The sequence below is a fragment of the Babylonia areolata genome, chromosome 19 (assembly GCF_041734735.1).
Source record: "Babylonia areolata isolate BAREFJ2019XMU chromosome 19, ASM4173473v1, whole genome shotgun sequence".
NCBI classification, from domain to species: domain Eukaryota; kingdom Metazoa; phylum Mollusca; class Gastropoda; order Neogastropoda; family Buccinidae; genus Babylonia; species Babylonia areolata.
This window is the reverse complement of record NC_134894.1, coordinates 43,270,049-43,287,875: the sequence shown is the minus strand read 5'-3', so window position 1 is coordinate 43,287,875 and position 17,827 is coordinate 43,270,049. Positions and strand designations below refer to the sequence as shown.

General features: G+C 39.0%; 1 protein-coding gene across 1 annotated transcript in view; it reads left to right on the top strand.

The window, feature by feature from the left end:
• Positions 1-15,215, top strand: part of LOC143293737 (uncharacterized) — a 33,975-nt gene extending 18,760 nt beyond the window's left edge. The window contains exons 11-20 of the mRNA XM_076604943.1: positions 224-445; positions 1,797-1,860; positions 3,053-3,097; positions 5,203-5,366; positions 6,114-6,296; positions 7,834-7,925; positions 10,477-10,628; positions 12,387-12,532; positions 12,781-12,961; positions 14,314-15,215. Of these exons, the coding sequence (XP_076461058.1) occupies positions 224-445; positions 1,797-1,860; positions 3,053-3,097; positions 5,203-5,366; positions 6,114-6,296; positions 7,834-7,925; positions 10,477-10,628; positions 12,387-12,532; positions 12,781-12,961; positions 14,314-14,600 (1,536 nt within the window). The 3' untranslated portion in view covers positions 14,601-15,215. The remainder of the gene's footprint in view (positions 1-223; positions 446-1,796; positions 1,861-3,052; positions 3,098-5,202; positions 5,367-6,113; positions 6,297-7,833; positions 7,926-10,476; positions 10,629-12,386; positions 12,533-12,780; positions 12,962-14,313) is intronic.
• Positions 15,216-17,827: the final 2,612 nt, after the last annotated feature.

Sequence of the window (17,827 nt, the reverse complement as noted above, 5' to 3'; positions counted from 1 at the left end):
ATTATTATTATTATTATTATTATCATTATCATTGTTATTATTAAATCTGTTGCAGGTTTTCCTGGTCATTTCTCTAAATCTGTTGCAGGTTATTCAGGTAATTCATCAAATTTGGTGCAGGTTATTCGGGTAATAATTCCTCTGAATTTTGGTGCAGGTTATTGAGATAATTCCACAAAACTTGCTTCAGGTTATTCAGCAGATTCTGCAAAATTTGTTTCAGGTTGTAAAAGATGCTGTAAAGAAGTGCCTGAAAATGGCAGATAAACTGAAGCTGAACTCCATCGGTTTTCCGGCCCTAGGCACGGGTACCCTGGCCTACCCTGCTGCTGTTGTGGCCAAAGCCCTATACGAAGTCACCCTGGACTATGGGCTTAAGCACCCTAACACCATCATTTCAGACGTGTTCTTCATTCTGCATAAGAAGGATACAGCCCTCACTGAGGTGAGTTGGGAAAGCTGACAGTGAAGAGGAGGAATTTTGTTTAATGTCCCGTCACACATATCGGTGATTGAAGACATTTTGTTAAAGTATTTATGAATAAATCTGAGTATTATCGGTTAGAAGGGGTGGGAGATGTGGATGAATGGAGGGTTGGGAGAAACTGGACAAATGAGGGTAAAAATGTTTGGTGAAATTTGGAAGAAAAAAAAACAAACAACAAAAAACAACAACTCTAAATACTTAAAGGACTTCGTAAAAGAGAAGTCGTTAAACTGACAAGCAAAACAACTGATAATGAATGCAAAAAGCCAAAAACATCAACGTTCTCAGTCACTTGTGAAGACACACTTTCGTGTACAAAAGGCTTCATCAAGCTACAGTGAAAAATTATATGCTCAATTGTCAGGTTACTAAAGCATATGCACTTGACATTAGAACAATACTTGGTCCTGACAGTGAAAGTGGTGTTCTGTGGACTGTGTGGAAGGTCAAGGAAGGGGTCAGGGGAGTGGTAGTTAGGGTGTACTTGTATTTGTATTTCTCCTTTTTTTTTGTCACAACAGATTTCTCTGTGTGAAATTCAGTCTGCTCTCCCTGAGAGCGCCACCCATTTTTTTGTATTTTTTCCTGCATGCAGTTTTATTTGTTTTTCCTATCGAAGTGGATTTTTCCACTGAATTTTGCCAGGGACAACCCTTTTGTTGCCGTGGGTTCTTTTACGTGCGCTAAGTGCATGCTGCACACAGGACCTCGGTTTATCATCTCTTCCGAATGACTAGCGTCCAGACCACCACTCAAGGTCTAGCGGAAGAGTAGAAAATATTGGCGACTGAGCCATGATTCGAACCAGCACGCTCAGATTCTCTGGCTTCCTGGGTGGCCACATTGCCTTTAGGCCATCACTCCAGTATGCTGAGGGAGAGGTGGCTTTGGTTTTGTGGTTCATGGTGTGTGTAATGGGTGTTGATTCATCGTTAGATTTAATGTCCATTCACTGTCGAGGACATGAGATGATGGTGATGATGATGATGATGTGTGTGTGTGTGTGTGAGTGTTTATGTCTGTGTCTGTGTGCATGTTTGTGTGTGCTTGTGTATGTGTGTGCACGTGCGTCTGTGGATGTGTGTGTGTGTGTGTGTGTGTGTGTGTGTACTTGCGTGTGTGTGTGTGTGATATGAATTTGCTTTCATGGTGTTGCAAGCACAATCATGCACTGTGTGTCCCTTTGTATGTTGACTTGGGAACACCTTTGTTCTGATCCATGCTTTGTCCAGCCATTCTGGCTTTAAAGAATTGATCACCTTCTTTGTCATGTTCACTGTTGCTGCTTTGTTTCATCGTTCTTCACCAGGTGTTCAAGGAGGCTGATGCAGACTACAGACGGATGCTCAGTGAAAGCCATTCCCAGACTCTTGGTAAGTTGATCTGGAAACTAACTACCTGCCTTAATTCTCACTCCACCAAATTTCTGTGTGAAAAACACTCCCAATGCCAGATATTTTAAACTTGACACTCTCAGACGCATGATTCGGCTCGTGTCAAAACAACACAGCAGACTTGCTTGCTTCAAACTTGATCAGGGGGCAAAGTTTAGTCATTGTGTTCTGTTGTACAGGAAAGTTGGTTGCAGCTGTCAAGCTTTGATACAGTGGGGATGGGTGCAATAGCCAAATGGTTAAAGCATTGAACTTTCAATCTGAGGGTCCCGGGTTCGAATCTCCGTTATGGCGCCTGGTTGGTAAAGGGTGGAGATTTTTCCGATCTCCCAGGTCAACATATGTGCAGACCTGCTAGTGCCTGAACGCCCTTTGTGTGTATATTATGCAAGCAGAAGATCACATACGCATGTTAAAGATCCTGTAATCCATGTCAAAATTCGGTGGGTTGTGGAAACAAGAACATACCCAGCATGCACACCCCCAAAAACAGAGTATGGCTGCATGTAACATGTAAAAGCCCACTCATGTGCTTACAAGTGAACGTGGGAGTTGCAGCCTTTGAACGCACAAGAAGAAGAAAAAGAAGAAGTTACACTGTGAAAAAAATAGTCCTTTCAACATGACTCCTCGATGTCGAATAAAGTCTTTTCGACTAAAGTTGCCAATGGCAGTGAAAGAGGTAATAAAAGAGCTGTTGTCCATGAAAAGAAACTTGTTGAAAGATCTGTTTTTGTACTCAGAGATGAAATAATGTCTGACTTTGTCACAATTTCCAATGTTTTTGGTTTTGGGTTGTTGGGTTGTTGTTTTTTTTGGTTGTTTTTTTTTTTGTTTAACAAAAATAATAGAATAAATGATAATTATAACATATGTAACACTTGCATAAATGTATAAACCAGTAGCACATGTCTGAATAAGCATCACTTGTGTGTGAATTCTACTGTACAATGAAATGTATTTACAGTAAAGTTCGGTCTGTAAGCCGCGACTTATTATTCCAGCTTCAACCTCTGCGGCTTATACAGTGATGCGGCTTATTTGAGGATTTTAACGATCCTGGGAGTGCCACATTCTTGTCTATACTTAGCTGCCCTTCAACTCACCAAAATCATTATTTCTGTCCATGAATTTTTGGATGAGCTTCTGTTTTTTTGTTTTCTGCCCACAGAGGAAGAACTTGGCTCATCTGAGTCCACTCATGGAACCCAGCGCTGTAAGTAACCACAGTGAATTTTTAGCCACAGTGACTCACCACACCATGAACAACTTCTTTGTTTTGTTTTTTGGTTTATGTGTGAAAATAAAGTGAGTGTATGTGACAACCCCCTTTCAGGGTGTGTGTGTGTGTGTGTGTGTGTGTGTGTGTGTGTGTGTGTGTGTGTGTGTGTGTCCATGGCAAACGTTAAATTAAACTTCATTTTCCCTCTGTGTGTTTGTGTGGCAGACCTGTAGATACTCTGTTGACACTAAATTCTGCCAAAAAAAATGTAAACAAATTCTTCCACACATTCCTATTATAATGACAATGCACTAGCAGGACAGTAATTGGAAGCAATGAAAGTTTTCGCCTGTCATTTTGCTGTAACATTGTTTTATTTCTTTTTTACAAAACAGCAGTATTTTTATCTTACATATTGGCACTTTGATTAATGGCATCTATTTCATCATTTTCATTTAAGATAATAACTTATTTTGCTCAGCATGGAAGCTACATCGATGTGTATGTATCTGCCATAAGCAGCACAATTCTGTCATGTATTGGGACATCAATCTGAATATATATGGGGTTTCTTTTAACTCACTCAGTACGGCCAGTTCTCTCTTCTCCTCTACACAGACCCCTCAGATGTCCAGTGGGTGTCTGAATGACCCAACCTTTAGCTTCCGTCATCAGAATTGTGGTATTCTTTGTCAACATGCACGTCTTCAGTATAAGAGCCTTCCGCTTGCAATATTTTGATAATGGTAATTGGGGTGAAACGCTGTTAACGTCGTCTCTTTCGCCGTTCGTATGGAAAGAGTTAACATATCTCACTTCTTCAGCACTTTTTTTTTTTTTTTTTTTTTTGATGACTCAGATCATTCAAATACAGTTGTGATTTACACTCATTGTTATGGCTTGACACTATTTACACTAACCTTTTAGGCCATTTTGTTGGTGAAAGCAGTGTCCTTTGTGATGATTAGCATATTTGCGCATTTTTTTCTGTGCATATAATTTGTGATAGCCTAATGTCTTTCCAATGAAATTTATTTGAATGACAATGCAACAGAACACAAATATCCAGCTTATTCATCTTATCACCAAAAATAATCAAATAACAAGACAAAACAACATTATTCATTATTATGACACCAGTCAGTGAGAGCCAATGGCTGGATCAACACTGAAACAGCACAAATTCTCAAACAGGAAATCAGGTTGTGGATTAAAACAAAAAACCTTTTTGGTGGTAGATGAATCCTCTTTGTTTAGTGGGATACGACGTTTCAAACCATAGGCACATTGTCAAGTGAGGAAAAGGTGATGACATCTCACTACTTTCTTTATAAACTTTAGTTGTTTTTTTGTTTTGAAAAATCCTGCAGTCAATTTTGTCTTCTTCTTCCCAGGTTGTGGATTGTATCAGTTGTTCAAATGGTTTGGAAAACATATATTAAAAGGAAAAGGAGGCCGCTGAATTTTATTTTCAGAATTTTTTTTGCAAAGACCTTATCAGTTAGTTCATAGTGTTAATGTTCATTGTTGTTAAACTTGACATACATTATGAATGCATGTGTAATGATGCAGGCTTTTTGCTTTCCAGGTGTACAATTTGTTACTGTTTCTTTCAAAGAAAAGAAATGACAAATTATTGTTTGCTAAAATAGTCATATCATGTAAACTTTTGAACAGATGAATTTCAAATGAAATGACTGAATAAAATGTATTCCTGTTCTCCTTAAACCATTTTCTCTGCATGTTAATGTCTGTGTAGTTTGTTTGGATCCATTTCCAATTTTTGTTATATTTCCAATCTTGAAAGCCATGATAAAGTTGGGAAAATGTTAAGATGGAGAGGTGGAATGGGGAGAGGCCAGGGGGTGGGGGGGTTCCTTTTTCCTGTTGAGAAAGTTGGTAGCAATCACACATGAACCAAGGAGGTTTTTGCCTCTGTTGTTAAGGACTATTCTTTTCTTTAAAAAAAAAAAAAAAAAAAAAAAAAAACAAAAAAAACTCATCAGTTTTCAGATGTTGGCAGGTCAGTCCACAATGCGTGTGTATGCTTCACTTTGTTTTTCTGTCTCAGACCAGTGCAATAACTGTTCTTTTACCAGACCTGTTTTTTGAGAATACACGGGGCCGAGTGGTCAAGCTACTGGTGGGCATGAATCAGACTGCAGTGGACAAAGCAGACAGTGAGCTGTTGCAGTGTTACAGAGATTCTGTGGTCACCGTCCCTGAAGATGACCTGAATCTGAGCCAATGGGATGAGCTGAGCGTGAGTGTGAACCATTTTAGGCTCAATTCATGTGCATGCAAGGGAGAATATAAACATGCCGCATCAGTAAAACACACAAAGAAATCATTCAGCCAATCGAACAAGCACAGTCGATGCTACACCCCATGTGCTATTTTATTTTGAAGGTAAAAGTTGACTGCTGGTGCAAGTGAGAGAACTCTCAAGACATTACAGTACTGAACTCACCTTCTACTGGAACACAAACATGTGTTTAGCACAAAATAAGTTGAGGAAGCAACGCATGTAGAGCCACAAGCAAGACAGTAAAACATACAGACAAAGGCACTATCATTGTTTTGCCTGAGGGTCAAAACATGTCTCTTCCTGGTTTGGTTTTGTGTTGAAACCTGTTCAAGTTGCTACCCACATGGTAAGGACAATACTATCCTGTTTTGAAAGTTTTTTTGTTTGTTTGTTTTTTCACAGCTATAATCATCAATTTTTTTAATCACTTTTTTCAATGGGCAAATAAATATTTGCCCTTTATCACAATTCCTTAACCAGTGTCCAGATTTTTCAAATGTTCATTTTCAGTGTTTGGGCCACAGTGTCACTTACACCCTTGCAAAATGCTGCAGTACAGTAAAGTACAGCACAGTAAAGTTCAGTACAATGCTTGCAGTGTGACTCAAAGCAACTTGGCACCATCCAAAGACATGCCAAATCATAACACAATTAAAGTATGATAAAATGAATAAAACGCAGATTTCACCACTTTGTTTCCAGAAAAATAATTTGATCAATGCTTGCCGAATAGCCAAAGTGGATGTCACGCTGAATTTTGACCTCGGGCGATTGACGCTGCATGGCTTCCTGGAAAAAGTGGACAAGATTCCAAAGCACTCAATCATAAAGGAAGCTGAGAAAGGAGTGAAGGAACTGAAGCATGCAGAATTGATCTCTCAGCAGGTATGTCTTACACTCCTTATTTTCAGAGATTTTTCCAAGGTGTTAAGTGTTTATTTTCATCAGTAAGAAACATGTTTGTTGTTGTTTCTTTGTTGTCGTTTTTTGAATTATTCTGCAATTAACCTGGCTTTGTTTAAGCAGCACGAACACAGACTCAAGAGAATTAGTGATGTTGGATGACATATTTCATCAGACAGCACAAGTGTTTGTACATATACACATTTAAGTATAGCATGCATGCATACATATACATTGGTATGTATACACACACACTTCTGTGTGTGTGTGTGTGTGTGTGTGTGTGTGTGTGTGTGTGTGTGTGTGTTGAGAGAGATATATCAATTGGACATTGTTCCAGAAAATATATTTATCAGTCAGGTAAGTTCATTACATGCTTGATATTGTTTTCTATTTCTATGTCCCATAAAGAGAAAAAGACATTATTAAATATGTATGTAACATGCACCATGAACAAAATTCTTCCAGGAAATGGTCTGTCTGTCTGTCTGTCTGTCTATCTATCTATGTGGAGTGATGGCCTAGAGGTAACGCGTCCACCAAGAAAACAAGAGAATCTGAGCATGCTGGTATGAATCATGGCTCAGTCGCCGATATTTTCTTCCCTTCAAATAAACCTTGGTGGTGGTCTGGACGCTAGTCATTCAGATGAGACGATAAACTGAGGTTCCGTTTGGAGCATGCACTTAGCGCATGTAAAAGAACCCACGGCAACAAAAGGGTTGTTCCTGGCAAAATTCTGCAGAAGAATCCACTTCGATAGGAAAAACAAATAAAACTGCTCGCAGGAAAAAATATTTAAAAAATGGGTGGTACTGTAGTGTAGCAACACGCTCTCCCTGGGGAGAGCTGCATGAATTTCACACAGAGAAATCTGTTGTAATAAAAAGAATTACAAATTCAAATCTATATATGCGTGCATGTGTGCGTGAGTGTGTGTGTGTGTACATGCGTGTGTGCATGCGTTCTTCCAGTAGATGATTAATCAGTCCAGGCATTCATACACTGACTGACAGTGTTGTCCTCTTTCACATTCAAATGATATGCAACTGACACTACACTTTACAGAGCAGCCTATATTTAAAGAATATGTGGTGCAGTACATGCAGTGCAGTAGAGCATGTTAGAGTACAGCGCACTGTGATGGAATCAAATGCACCATTGTGAAATGCTTTCAAACAAGACAGCACAGCACAGTCTAAATCGACGTAGCTCAAGAAAGCACAGCACATCACATCACTGCACAAATCATTGCAGTGGATCTCTGTACAAAACCAGTGCAGCTTGATACTGCACACAATATGGCCCAGTTCAACAAGACAAAACAGCACATACTGTATATACTGATGCATTCTTTTTCTAACTATGGTATTTCCTTCTGTGAACCAGGCTGCAAGAATACTTCGCACAAATGAGTGTGTGTACATGTATATGATTGAAGTTTTGACCGGAACACATCCCTGGGATCATTTTGATGCTTCTTTAGTGATAAAGCCACTGGTCACTTGTCATGTTGCAGGTGCAATGGAGCAGCATTGAAGTGGAGCAAGGTGGGACATCGCTTTTGCCCTATGACAAGAGGAATAACTACAGGATTGAGATGGATTACAAGTGAGTTGCTCTGTGTCTTGATACCTGAATGCACTTTCCTGATCCTACCTATATAGACAAATGCCTTTATCATGTAATGCATAAAATCTATGGACACCAGACGTTAAACAAAACTCATGGTGAGAACGCCTGAGCAAAGTTCACCAATGGATCATTAGATTAATCAAATCCATTTTCACATCTCATTCTCAGAGAGCAGTCTACAGAGGAGAAAATCATCCTCAGACATGTAGTTGAAGCACTAGGCCTCCTGACTGCGAATTAATAGCCCTGTCAGCTGCCCATATCGGGGTCATTGGAAGCAGAGCTGATGACCCTGAACCCTGATAGTGGATGCCTTGTGGCGATCCTGTCGACAGTGCCAATCTAACAAAGTGGCGATATTTTATCTACCATCAGTGAAATGCTTTGAATTCAGAGCTTAATCAGACAGTTGGGAAATATGCACTTTTTGCCAAAAAGCTCTAAAGATTCTGCATACAAGACAAAATATAATGCATTTAGCGGAGAACACAGACTCACCAGAAAATCAAATTATGAGCTACACTTTACAGATGAGAAATCCAACCCATGAACTGGGAACTGCACCAGCCGTGCAAGTGATCCATGCCGCCCCCTATCAATAACAGGAATAAAAATGGCGCACAAATTCAACTCCTTTTTATGGGTGCCTGTTTGGCTCAGTTGGCTGAGCAGTTGAAATGTTGAGTTCAAATCAAAGACACCCCCGACATTAAACTGGTCATTTTTGACTCACTTGTGTAAATAAAGTGAGTCAATGTTTTAACCCGGTGTTCGGTTGTCTGTGTGTGTGTGTGTGTGTGTCCGTGTGTCTGTGTGTCCGTGGTAAACTTTAACATTGACATTTTCTCTGCAAATACTTTGTCAGTTGACACCAAATTTGGCATGAAAATAGGAAAAATTCAGTTCTTTCCAGTCATCTTGTTTAAAACAATATTGCACCTCTGGGATGGGCACAAAAAAAATAAAAAAGAAGCCTAATTATATGCAAACTGCATTTACTGTTTATATTTTTTGCATTCTCTAAACTTGGCACTTTGACCTCTTATTCTGACACAACAACAAGAGGAGTCATTATTATCATTTTTTGTTCAAACAGGAACTTCTTTTGCTAAGCATGGAATTATTATTTATTTTGCAAACGTTTTGGTGCAGATAGTAAAAAAGGGAAATTACTCTGTAATTAATGCTAGGGGACTTAATTTATCACAAGTGAGTCTTGAAGGCCATGCCTCTCTTGCTTGTAATGCTTTCCCCTGAGCAGAAACAACACACACACGCTTGTACATCAGGCCATTAAAAAAAAAATACTGCCATGACAATGCATTCCTCGTACATAAAAAGAGAAAGATCAAATATCCATGCTTAGAAAAATATGAACATATCACACAGATGTATTCATTGGTGGAAAAGCTTTATTGCCCTTTTTTTTTTTTTTTTTTTTTTTTAGAATGTAATGTATATCCATTATGGAAAAAAAAAGAAAGAAAAAAAAAAGCAGTAACACTGACAGCACAGTAGTCTTCCATTAGTATCTTACCCGTGCTCCCTCTGTGTTTTTTTAACAACCAGTCAGTCAGTCGCAGCTTACAGCTAGCTTTCTGTGCAGGTCAAACAAATGGTTGCCAAAATATTTATGGCTCAAAGCATGCAGTGAAAAGATTTCTGGTGTGAAAAAAAGTTACGTGTACCATGGAAATATTGGGAAGAGAAGTCACCTCATTTACAATAAGATGAAGAAAACACCAGGTCAGTTGCACCATCTGGTTCAGCTCAAGGCAAAATGCACACACTGAAACCCAGGACAAACCTTGCAGCATTTGTGGTGGTTTTTTGTGTGATTGCAACGTAAGGATTTTTGCATTCATGGTTGTGAATTCACAGTTGAAGTCATCTGAGCAGTTCTGTGTCATCCAGTCTGAATAGGTTGACAAAATACTATTCACTCTGGAATATTTTCTGTCACAGATACATGCAGTCCTTACACAACAGAGTGGAGGAACGGAGAGACAGATTATACCTTAGGGACACCTGCAATCCTCAACAGAGTGAGAGGAGACTGTAGACTGTATCACAGAGTAACTTGCACTGCTTTTATGATAAAGTGGTGGATAGGAGAGATAAAACTGTTCATCGCTCAGCTGACTGCAAAGGTGCTATTTTAGGATGAGGGAAGGAGGCAGATTCTATCACAGGGACACTTGCTCTCATCTTGTCATATACATGTACCAGCATGCATTGACATGGACATCTCTGTACAAATCAGTATATGCATGCTTGTACACACACACACACACACACACACACACACACACACACACACACACACACACACACACACACACAAACACACACACACACACACACACACACACACATACACACACACACAAAAAAAACAACAACTCTGACATGTCTGTATACAGGTGTTTCCTATCGCCAGCACAACAGATTTATTAACTAACTGGTGAATGGATTGATTGACTGATTGATTGATAACTGCCTGATGAATTGATCTGTGGTTATGAAGGGAAGGCAAGCCCAGATCGATGATTGATGAATTTGTGGATGGCGTACGTCTGGCTTACACCATTGATTTCACCACAATGGAAGAAATTCCTGAAGATCCTGAAGAGGCAGCTAAGCCACGTCCCACTGTCATCCGACAAAACAAGATCAGAGGTAAGTCGAATCTAATTACATATTTATATCCTTCCAGCCAACATGGTGAAACTGCTAGTGATGTGAACTGATGACAGGGAAGTCATAGATTAGAGTGTGTAACTGTGGGATTTTTGGCTCGTGGTCAGTTCTTATATAGACTTGAGTTAGCCATGGGCTCAAATGGGAAGACTGAAACCCCACAGTCTAGGGTCATTCACTTCACGGATGGGTCTTTAGATGTTCTCCTCAAATTTCCTGATCAACACTGAAGATGTCTTGTATAACACACCAGCCTGGTTGACACAGGGATATATGATGAAAGGAAGCATAGAGGGCATCTTTGTGATGAGTTTCTGTCATAGTTTTGCATGGTTTGGCTATGTTACTGTAGTTTGATCTGAATTTGAAGTGTGGAGAAAGGATTTGGTTCAAGTGGTTTTCGGGGGACCATCCCAACGACAACTATCCAAAACCCTTTTGGCTCAGAGAGTGAGGATGTAACATGGGCAAGACCTCTCCACTGTTACTGAGTTCTAGTCCAGATAGTTCAGGTCTGCAGTTGCCGCCACTGCAGTTCTGATGGTCAGAGTTGGACACAACTGACTTTCATACATTACAATATGGTTCAGCTGGTTGGAAAATCCATTCCTTTACAAACTGTAAGTATTGGGACCAGAATGATCACTAGCTGTATCCTTTATGGGAGGCTCGACCCCCTTCCGTAGGTGAGGGAACAAGAGTAACTTTTGACAATTTTTTTAACTCACTCCGGACGGATGAAGGGCCCCCAATAGAGGCCCTACTGTTTCCAACCATTTCAGATGGAGGAGCCCGATCAGGGCTTTAGATAGTTTTGAATTTTTCGAGAGGCACCTAATTTGCATAATGATGTTAGAAGCAAAGAATATCTTAACTAACCTTTCCACTCTCCACTGTAACCAATAGATGTAGCATGTGTTGCTGTGCTCGCGAGCATGAGAGTTATTTTCACAGTGACTGGTCCATGTGAACAGTGTGTGTCAACAATGGCATCTGACCCAGTTTCTTCTCAGTCACAAGGCAGACAACAGGATTAGACAAAGGGGCCCTGTCATGGCTATATATCATGCTGAATTTGATCTGTTTCAAACTCTGTGTGCTTTCCTGGGTTCGTTTACAAATCAATAGTACATGCAAATTTCGAACAAAAAATATGAATACTTTCATCATCTCACTGTTTGACAGCAAAAGAAGGGAGGTTTTATATTTTGTGCCCAACTAACTTGTTATGTTACTGATCAGTATGGGAGTTTTCAGTTCAATCATTCTAGCATTTGTTTTTTGGTGATTGTATTTCTTACCCAAACAAATGGGTCATCTGTGAGGAAAGTCAGGGAAGCCAACTGGCAGTACTAAGTGAGTTAATTGGCCACATACTCAATCCATCCTTCATCCCCATGGGTTCCAGAAGGGTCAGAAAAATGAAGTGACAGAGGTGTAAGCTCAGAAGAACACCCTTCCAGGTGGCACTCAAGTAATAATAAATTACTTTTTGTTTTGTGGCACTCAGTTTAGCTGAGCTCATAAAGTGTGGTTGGGTAAGTCTCTTGAAAATTTTGTTTTTGACCCAGAAATACCCCCACACCCTTCTCTCTCCATCTGTCTCTCTCTGTCTGTCTCTCTTTCTCTCACTTTCTCTGACTATGTCACTGTGTCTGTTGAAACATACCACATGTATTTTGTACTTATGACAATACGCTGAATCCTCCCACATCACAGTGCTGAATGTTGGTACAGGTGCGGAAGTGCAGCCTCCCAAAACCTGGTCCAGTATGCAGGGCATGGTGGATCCTGTGCCACTATCACCCTCATCACCAGAATACCAAGGTGTCGCAGAGACTTTCATGCAAAGCTTGCAGAGGCCTGCTACGAAAATTCAGAAGGTGATTTTACGAATTTTTTCCTTATTTTGTTTGATGTGTTTAAAAATTGAGAAGATTTGTATTTTTGTTTGTGTTTTTCCTTTTCCTTTCTTCTGCCTCCCTGTCTCCATTCCTATCAAATTATCTGTTCTTTTCTTTCTTTCTTTTATGCTTTTATTTATTTATTTATTTATTTTATACTCATGTGAAATGGTCTTTGTGGTGTTCGCTTGGGTGCACAAGTGACTTCATTGGATGTATGGTTTCAGATTGAAAGGATCCAAAACCCGACCCTGTACAAACAGTACCAAGCTTTGAAGCAAGAAATGGAGACCTCCATGCCACCAAACAAGCCATGCGAGTTGACCAAACTCTGGCATGGAACTAAATCAGAAGCAGTGGATGGAATCATCCGCTATGGATTTAACAGAAGCTTCAACAACCTTGAAAGTGGGTACAATCTTTTTTGATTTTTCTGGGATGTGAGAGCTTTGTGAAAATGCATAAATGCGCTTTTCCATTTATCTGTTTTTAAAGAAAAGTTCCTGAGATCTGATCTGTGCAAATCGGGTGTAAATTGGGATTTAAAAAACAATACAAAAAAACAAAACAAAAAAAAACACACCACCACCTTGATATCATCCATCCTGATAATGAAAGGCTGGTTTCTCCTCAGTTCTGTGTTGATCCAATGAACTCTTCTGACAAACATATGCGTAACTTAAATCTGAGAGGCAGTTACTGTATAGTTTTGATCAAATCGAGATTCTTATCACAAGTGGGAATTGGAAAAATGCAAGCAGACCCAGATTCTTGTATTTGGGAACATACGTATGTGCCGATACATGCTTCTATACACTTTATTTTGACAGGGAAAACAATCACATGCTCCCTCCCCCTCCCAGACCCCCCCCCCAACTCCTCCCCCCCCCCCCCCCCCACACACACACACTCTCTCTCTCCCTCTCTCTCTCTCTCTCTGTCTCACACACACACGCACAAACACACAAGTTAATGTCGACCCCTGTATAACAGTGAAACAAGTGGCAATTCTTGCACAGTTTCTGGGGTTGCAAACAACAAATTTTTTTCAGCTTTAGGGTGCTTTGCCTCGCAGACCTCCTGTTGGGATGTTACCCCTGCACCCCACGAGGGGGCTCGTGTAATCCCCTGGCTTTGGTACACTTTTTTGTTTCAGTCCCTCTCTCATCTCTGAATTTTTCTCTGTGTTTTGATGATAAACTAGATGTTAAGGTAAGGTTAAGAGACACTGTGGCAGAGTCCATTAGGCATTGGACTTCCGATCCAGTGTTCACCATTCATCAGTGTTCAGTGCCTGTTTCAGCATGGTGTTCTGTCACATGTGGCAACCCAGTGTGGCCAGGACTGTCCAGCTGTACATTAGAATTGTAGCATGTTTCAATTCTACAATAACTGTTGTTGTTGTTGTTTATGGTGAGCAAAAAAACAAAGAAAAAAAAGATTGGGGTCAACTGAAAAAAGTTTGGAATTGTTGCTATGAGACTGGAAAGGAGGGGTAGGAATGATGTATGTGTGCAAGGAGAGGAGGTGTGACTAGAAGGGGCGATCAGTTAAAAAGAAAGAGGCCAATGTTCAGATGATATGCTGATTGTATGACACATAATTTTGCTTCAATTTATTTTTACTGCTGTTTGGCCATTGTTAAGGACTTCAAGAATTGAGCATTTGGTTTGTGAGAAAGCTATGTAAAATATCTGAAGATACAGTAATTTGTTATTACTACTGTCAAATGAAGACACAATATTGTTGAATCTTGACAGAAAGTGCATGGGGTCAAGGAGCGTACTTCGCGACCACCGCAGCATACTCCAGTCGCGATGAGTACGCAAAAGCTGACGTGTCCCAACAACGCCACATGTTCCGGTGCAGCGTGCTTGTTGGAGAGTACACAAAGGGAGACCAGAGTATGCGCAGCCCGCCGGAGAAGACACCAGGTGGCAAGCGCTACAACAGCACTGTCGATGACGTGAACAGTCCTACGATTTTTGTCACCTACAATGATGTACAGGCCTACCCAGAATACAGGATTGTTTTCAAGGACCAGTGATGTGCTGCTGCATTCCTGAGTACATTCTATGATAGAGTCTGGGAGTGTAGGGTATGAGGTAGGAAAAGTAAAGTTAGCATCACCCAAGTGAGGATTTTATGGACGTCAAGGTGTTGATTGTGTTTTGACTGCTGATTCGTGTCAGACTACCCTTTTTTGTATTTGAAAAGTTTTTGATAGTGTATCAAATGCTAGTTTCTTTTTCTTTTCTTAAAATTTTCTTCCTGCTGTAGTTGTCCATGACTAGTATAAAAAAAATTTGATGATGTTGAATAAATAAATAAATAAATTGAAAAAGCTAACATTAACTATGGTGCTAGTGTAATATAAGTACACTGAAACCTAATTTCTATAAAGGCCAGTGCACACCTGAGTGCAAGTAGCCCTTTACCGTCTGTAAATACGCTAAGAGAATGTACCAAGAAAACTGGTGGAGATGTTCAAGTGGATGTGACTATTTCCAGGCTGTGATATATTTCCAAGAAGGTTTCTCTGCCCTTATTTGTTGCCGTTCCTCCATTTGTCAGACTTTTGTAGTGCTTCCTATCGCTTTTTATTTTGATATAAGAACAAAGGTAAATTTTGTGATGTTTGATAGTTGAATTTGAATCTACCATTACACGTACAGGTTGATGACTGATTTTTAAATGCTTGATTTTTGTTTGTCTTTCTTGTTAGTGTAACACATGAAGGGGATTCTTTAAATCTTTTCAAGAAGAATTAGGTTTTCCTGTTCTTACTTTTTATTTATGTGTGTGCACATGCGCATGCATGTGTATACACACTCTTCATATATACAAGTGTATATATGATTCATTTATTTTTATTTGTAAACTAAGAATGAAAAGGGGGCTATGGTAGTGGCAAGTGAGTGAGCAGAACACCATATCATTAACTTACATGAATGCTGATTTATCAATGCTGAATTACCTAGTTTTGATTTATCAAATGTTCAAAGCCATGTTTAGTTCTTTTAAAATTCTGAATCTATGTACAGCACTACAACTCCATTTAAATCCTGTAGTAAAACTTGATATTCATCCATCTATGTGCCAGTTTTTTTTACATAGATTTTGCATTGCCAGTGAGTCATAATGGCCAGACGGTCCATTTTAGAATCGTTTGTGTTAGACTGTGGACTTGGTGGTATTTTTAAAGTGCATTTTCATAGTGTTTGTGTGAATCTGTTTACAAACGTTTGTTTTTTTTCTGGGGCATAATCCGTTTGTCACAGATTGCCACAGGCCAGTGCATTTTGATGTTTGTTTTGTGAACAACTGTACACATGGTACCCCTAGTATGTTGAAAATAACATATTTGATATCAAAGGAACTAGATTATTCTGTGACTATCTAACATAAGATGACAAAATTCCAAATTCTTGTTTGAAGGGGTCTGAGAAATTTGGAAACAGATATTTCATGGAAAAGGGCATTAAAAAAAGAAGAAAAAAAAAAGAAGCAAAATTCAAGGTATTCAACTAAAATTGCACCAGCTGCATGTATTCATAGAACAAATACTGTCCTGGAAGAAATGAGGGTTGTAAATAGTAAATATTGTTATTTTATTATCAGTGCAATGGGAAAAAACTGATGCCATATTTTGGAGATGCGAGCATTCAGAACTTTACTGGCAGAGAATTGAAGAGTTGCTGAGGATGAACTGTATAATATGTATCAACGTGAAAATTCTGAAAGCATTGATTAGCATTATTCAAAATGTATGCACTGATGCTGTATTTGACTTTTTGATACCAGTTGAAAGAATGTACATCACCAATGCAAATTTGACAAATGCAGACCCAACTAAGCAGCTTTTAAAAGATACATTTCCTGATGTAATGAAATAAAACACAATGCAAGAATACAATGAAATATACAGCACTTTAAGACAAGTGGCTGTCTTACAACACATTAACTATAGGTGTTCCATGAATTAAAATGCTGAATTGTAACAATATTAGATATACGCCTCAAAGGACTATTCACATATACATATGCTGTATCTCATACTTGCAGCTTTCTTCATTCAATTTTTTTTAAAGTAGATATTTGCTATTAGTGGTGTTTTGTTCTTGTTGTTGTTACTGGGTGTTTTTCTTCCTTCTTCTTTTTTTTCTTTTCTCTGTCCTGTTTTTTCTTTATGTGTTACAAAACATAAATACCCTTCCACATTGATTGTCACTGAAGTGCACAGCAGTTGTTTTTTTTTTAAATGTCAATGGTGTGGTTCTTCTACAGTGATATATGTTAAATACACATAATGGAGCTGTTAATGATGATGATCATGATTCAATAATTAGAAAAAAAATGTAATCCACGATGCAAGGAAAGAAAAAAAGTTTTAAAAAAATTACCTGTGCATACATTGTTCACATTTTTGTTGGATGGTACATTGTTTGAATTATTGTTGGATGGTGCATTGTTGATATTGTTGTTGGAAGGCCATACTGATGCCCACAGAATATAACAGGACAACAGTGTAGACTTACCCAGAGGTTAATGTGTGCACATGAACAGATGAGCTCATGAAACAGCCATCAGAGATGTTTGTCCATGTCCATGTGCACCAGCATACCTGAACACTTATAAGTCTTTTCTTCATAAGTGGCTCATGCCTGATTATATGCTTGTTTTCTGTGCGCTTGAATTGTGCATACTTATTGTGCTCTTCTTATTTGATTTGTGTGCGGTTACTTTATACACCTGGTGCGATATTTTCAAATGTTGTAGACTCTTCCATTCCTTCCAACTTTGGCTCTTTTTGCATATACTTTGGTTCTGATTTAAATGTGGATTTCTAAAAAGTAATCTTTCACATTTTTCCATCTTGGACTTTAAAAAAATCAATTTAGATATATATTGTTAGTGGCGTTTTTATAATTGTTGTTGTTGGTGTTTTTTGTTTGTTTGTTTTTTCTTCCTTTTTTCTTTTTCTCTGTCCCATTTTTTTCTTTGTGTTACTTAATATTAATAACCTTCCACCTTAATTGTCACTGAAGTGCACAGCAGTTACTTAATGTGTCAATGGCGTGATTCTTCCTCAGTGATCTATGTAAAATACACATAATAGAGCTGTTAATGATGATGATGATGATGATAACAGAACAACAGTGTAGACTTACCCAGAGATTAATGTGTGCACATGAACAGATGAGCTCATGATACAGCCGTGAGAAATGTTTTTCCATGTGCACCAGCATAGCTGAACACTTATAAGCCTTTTCT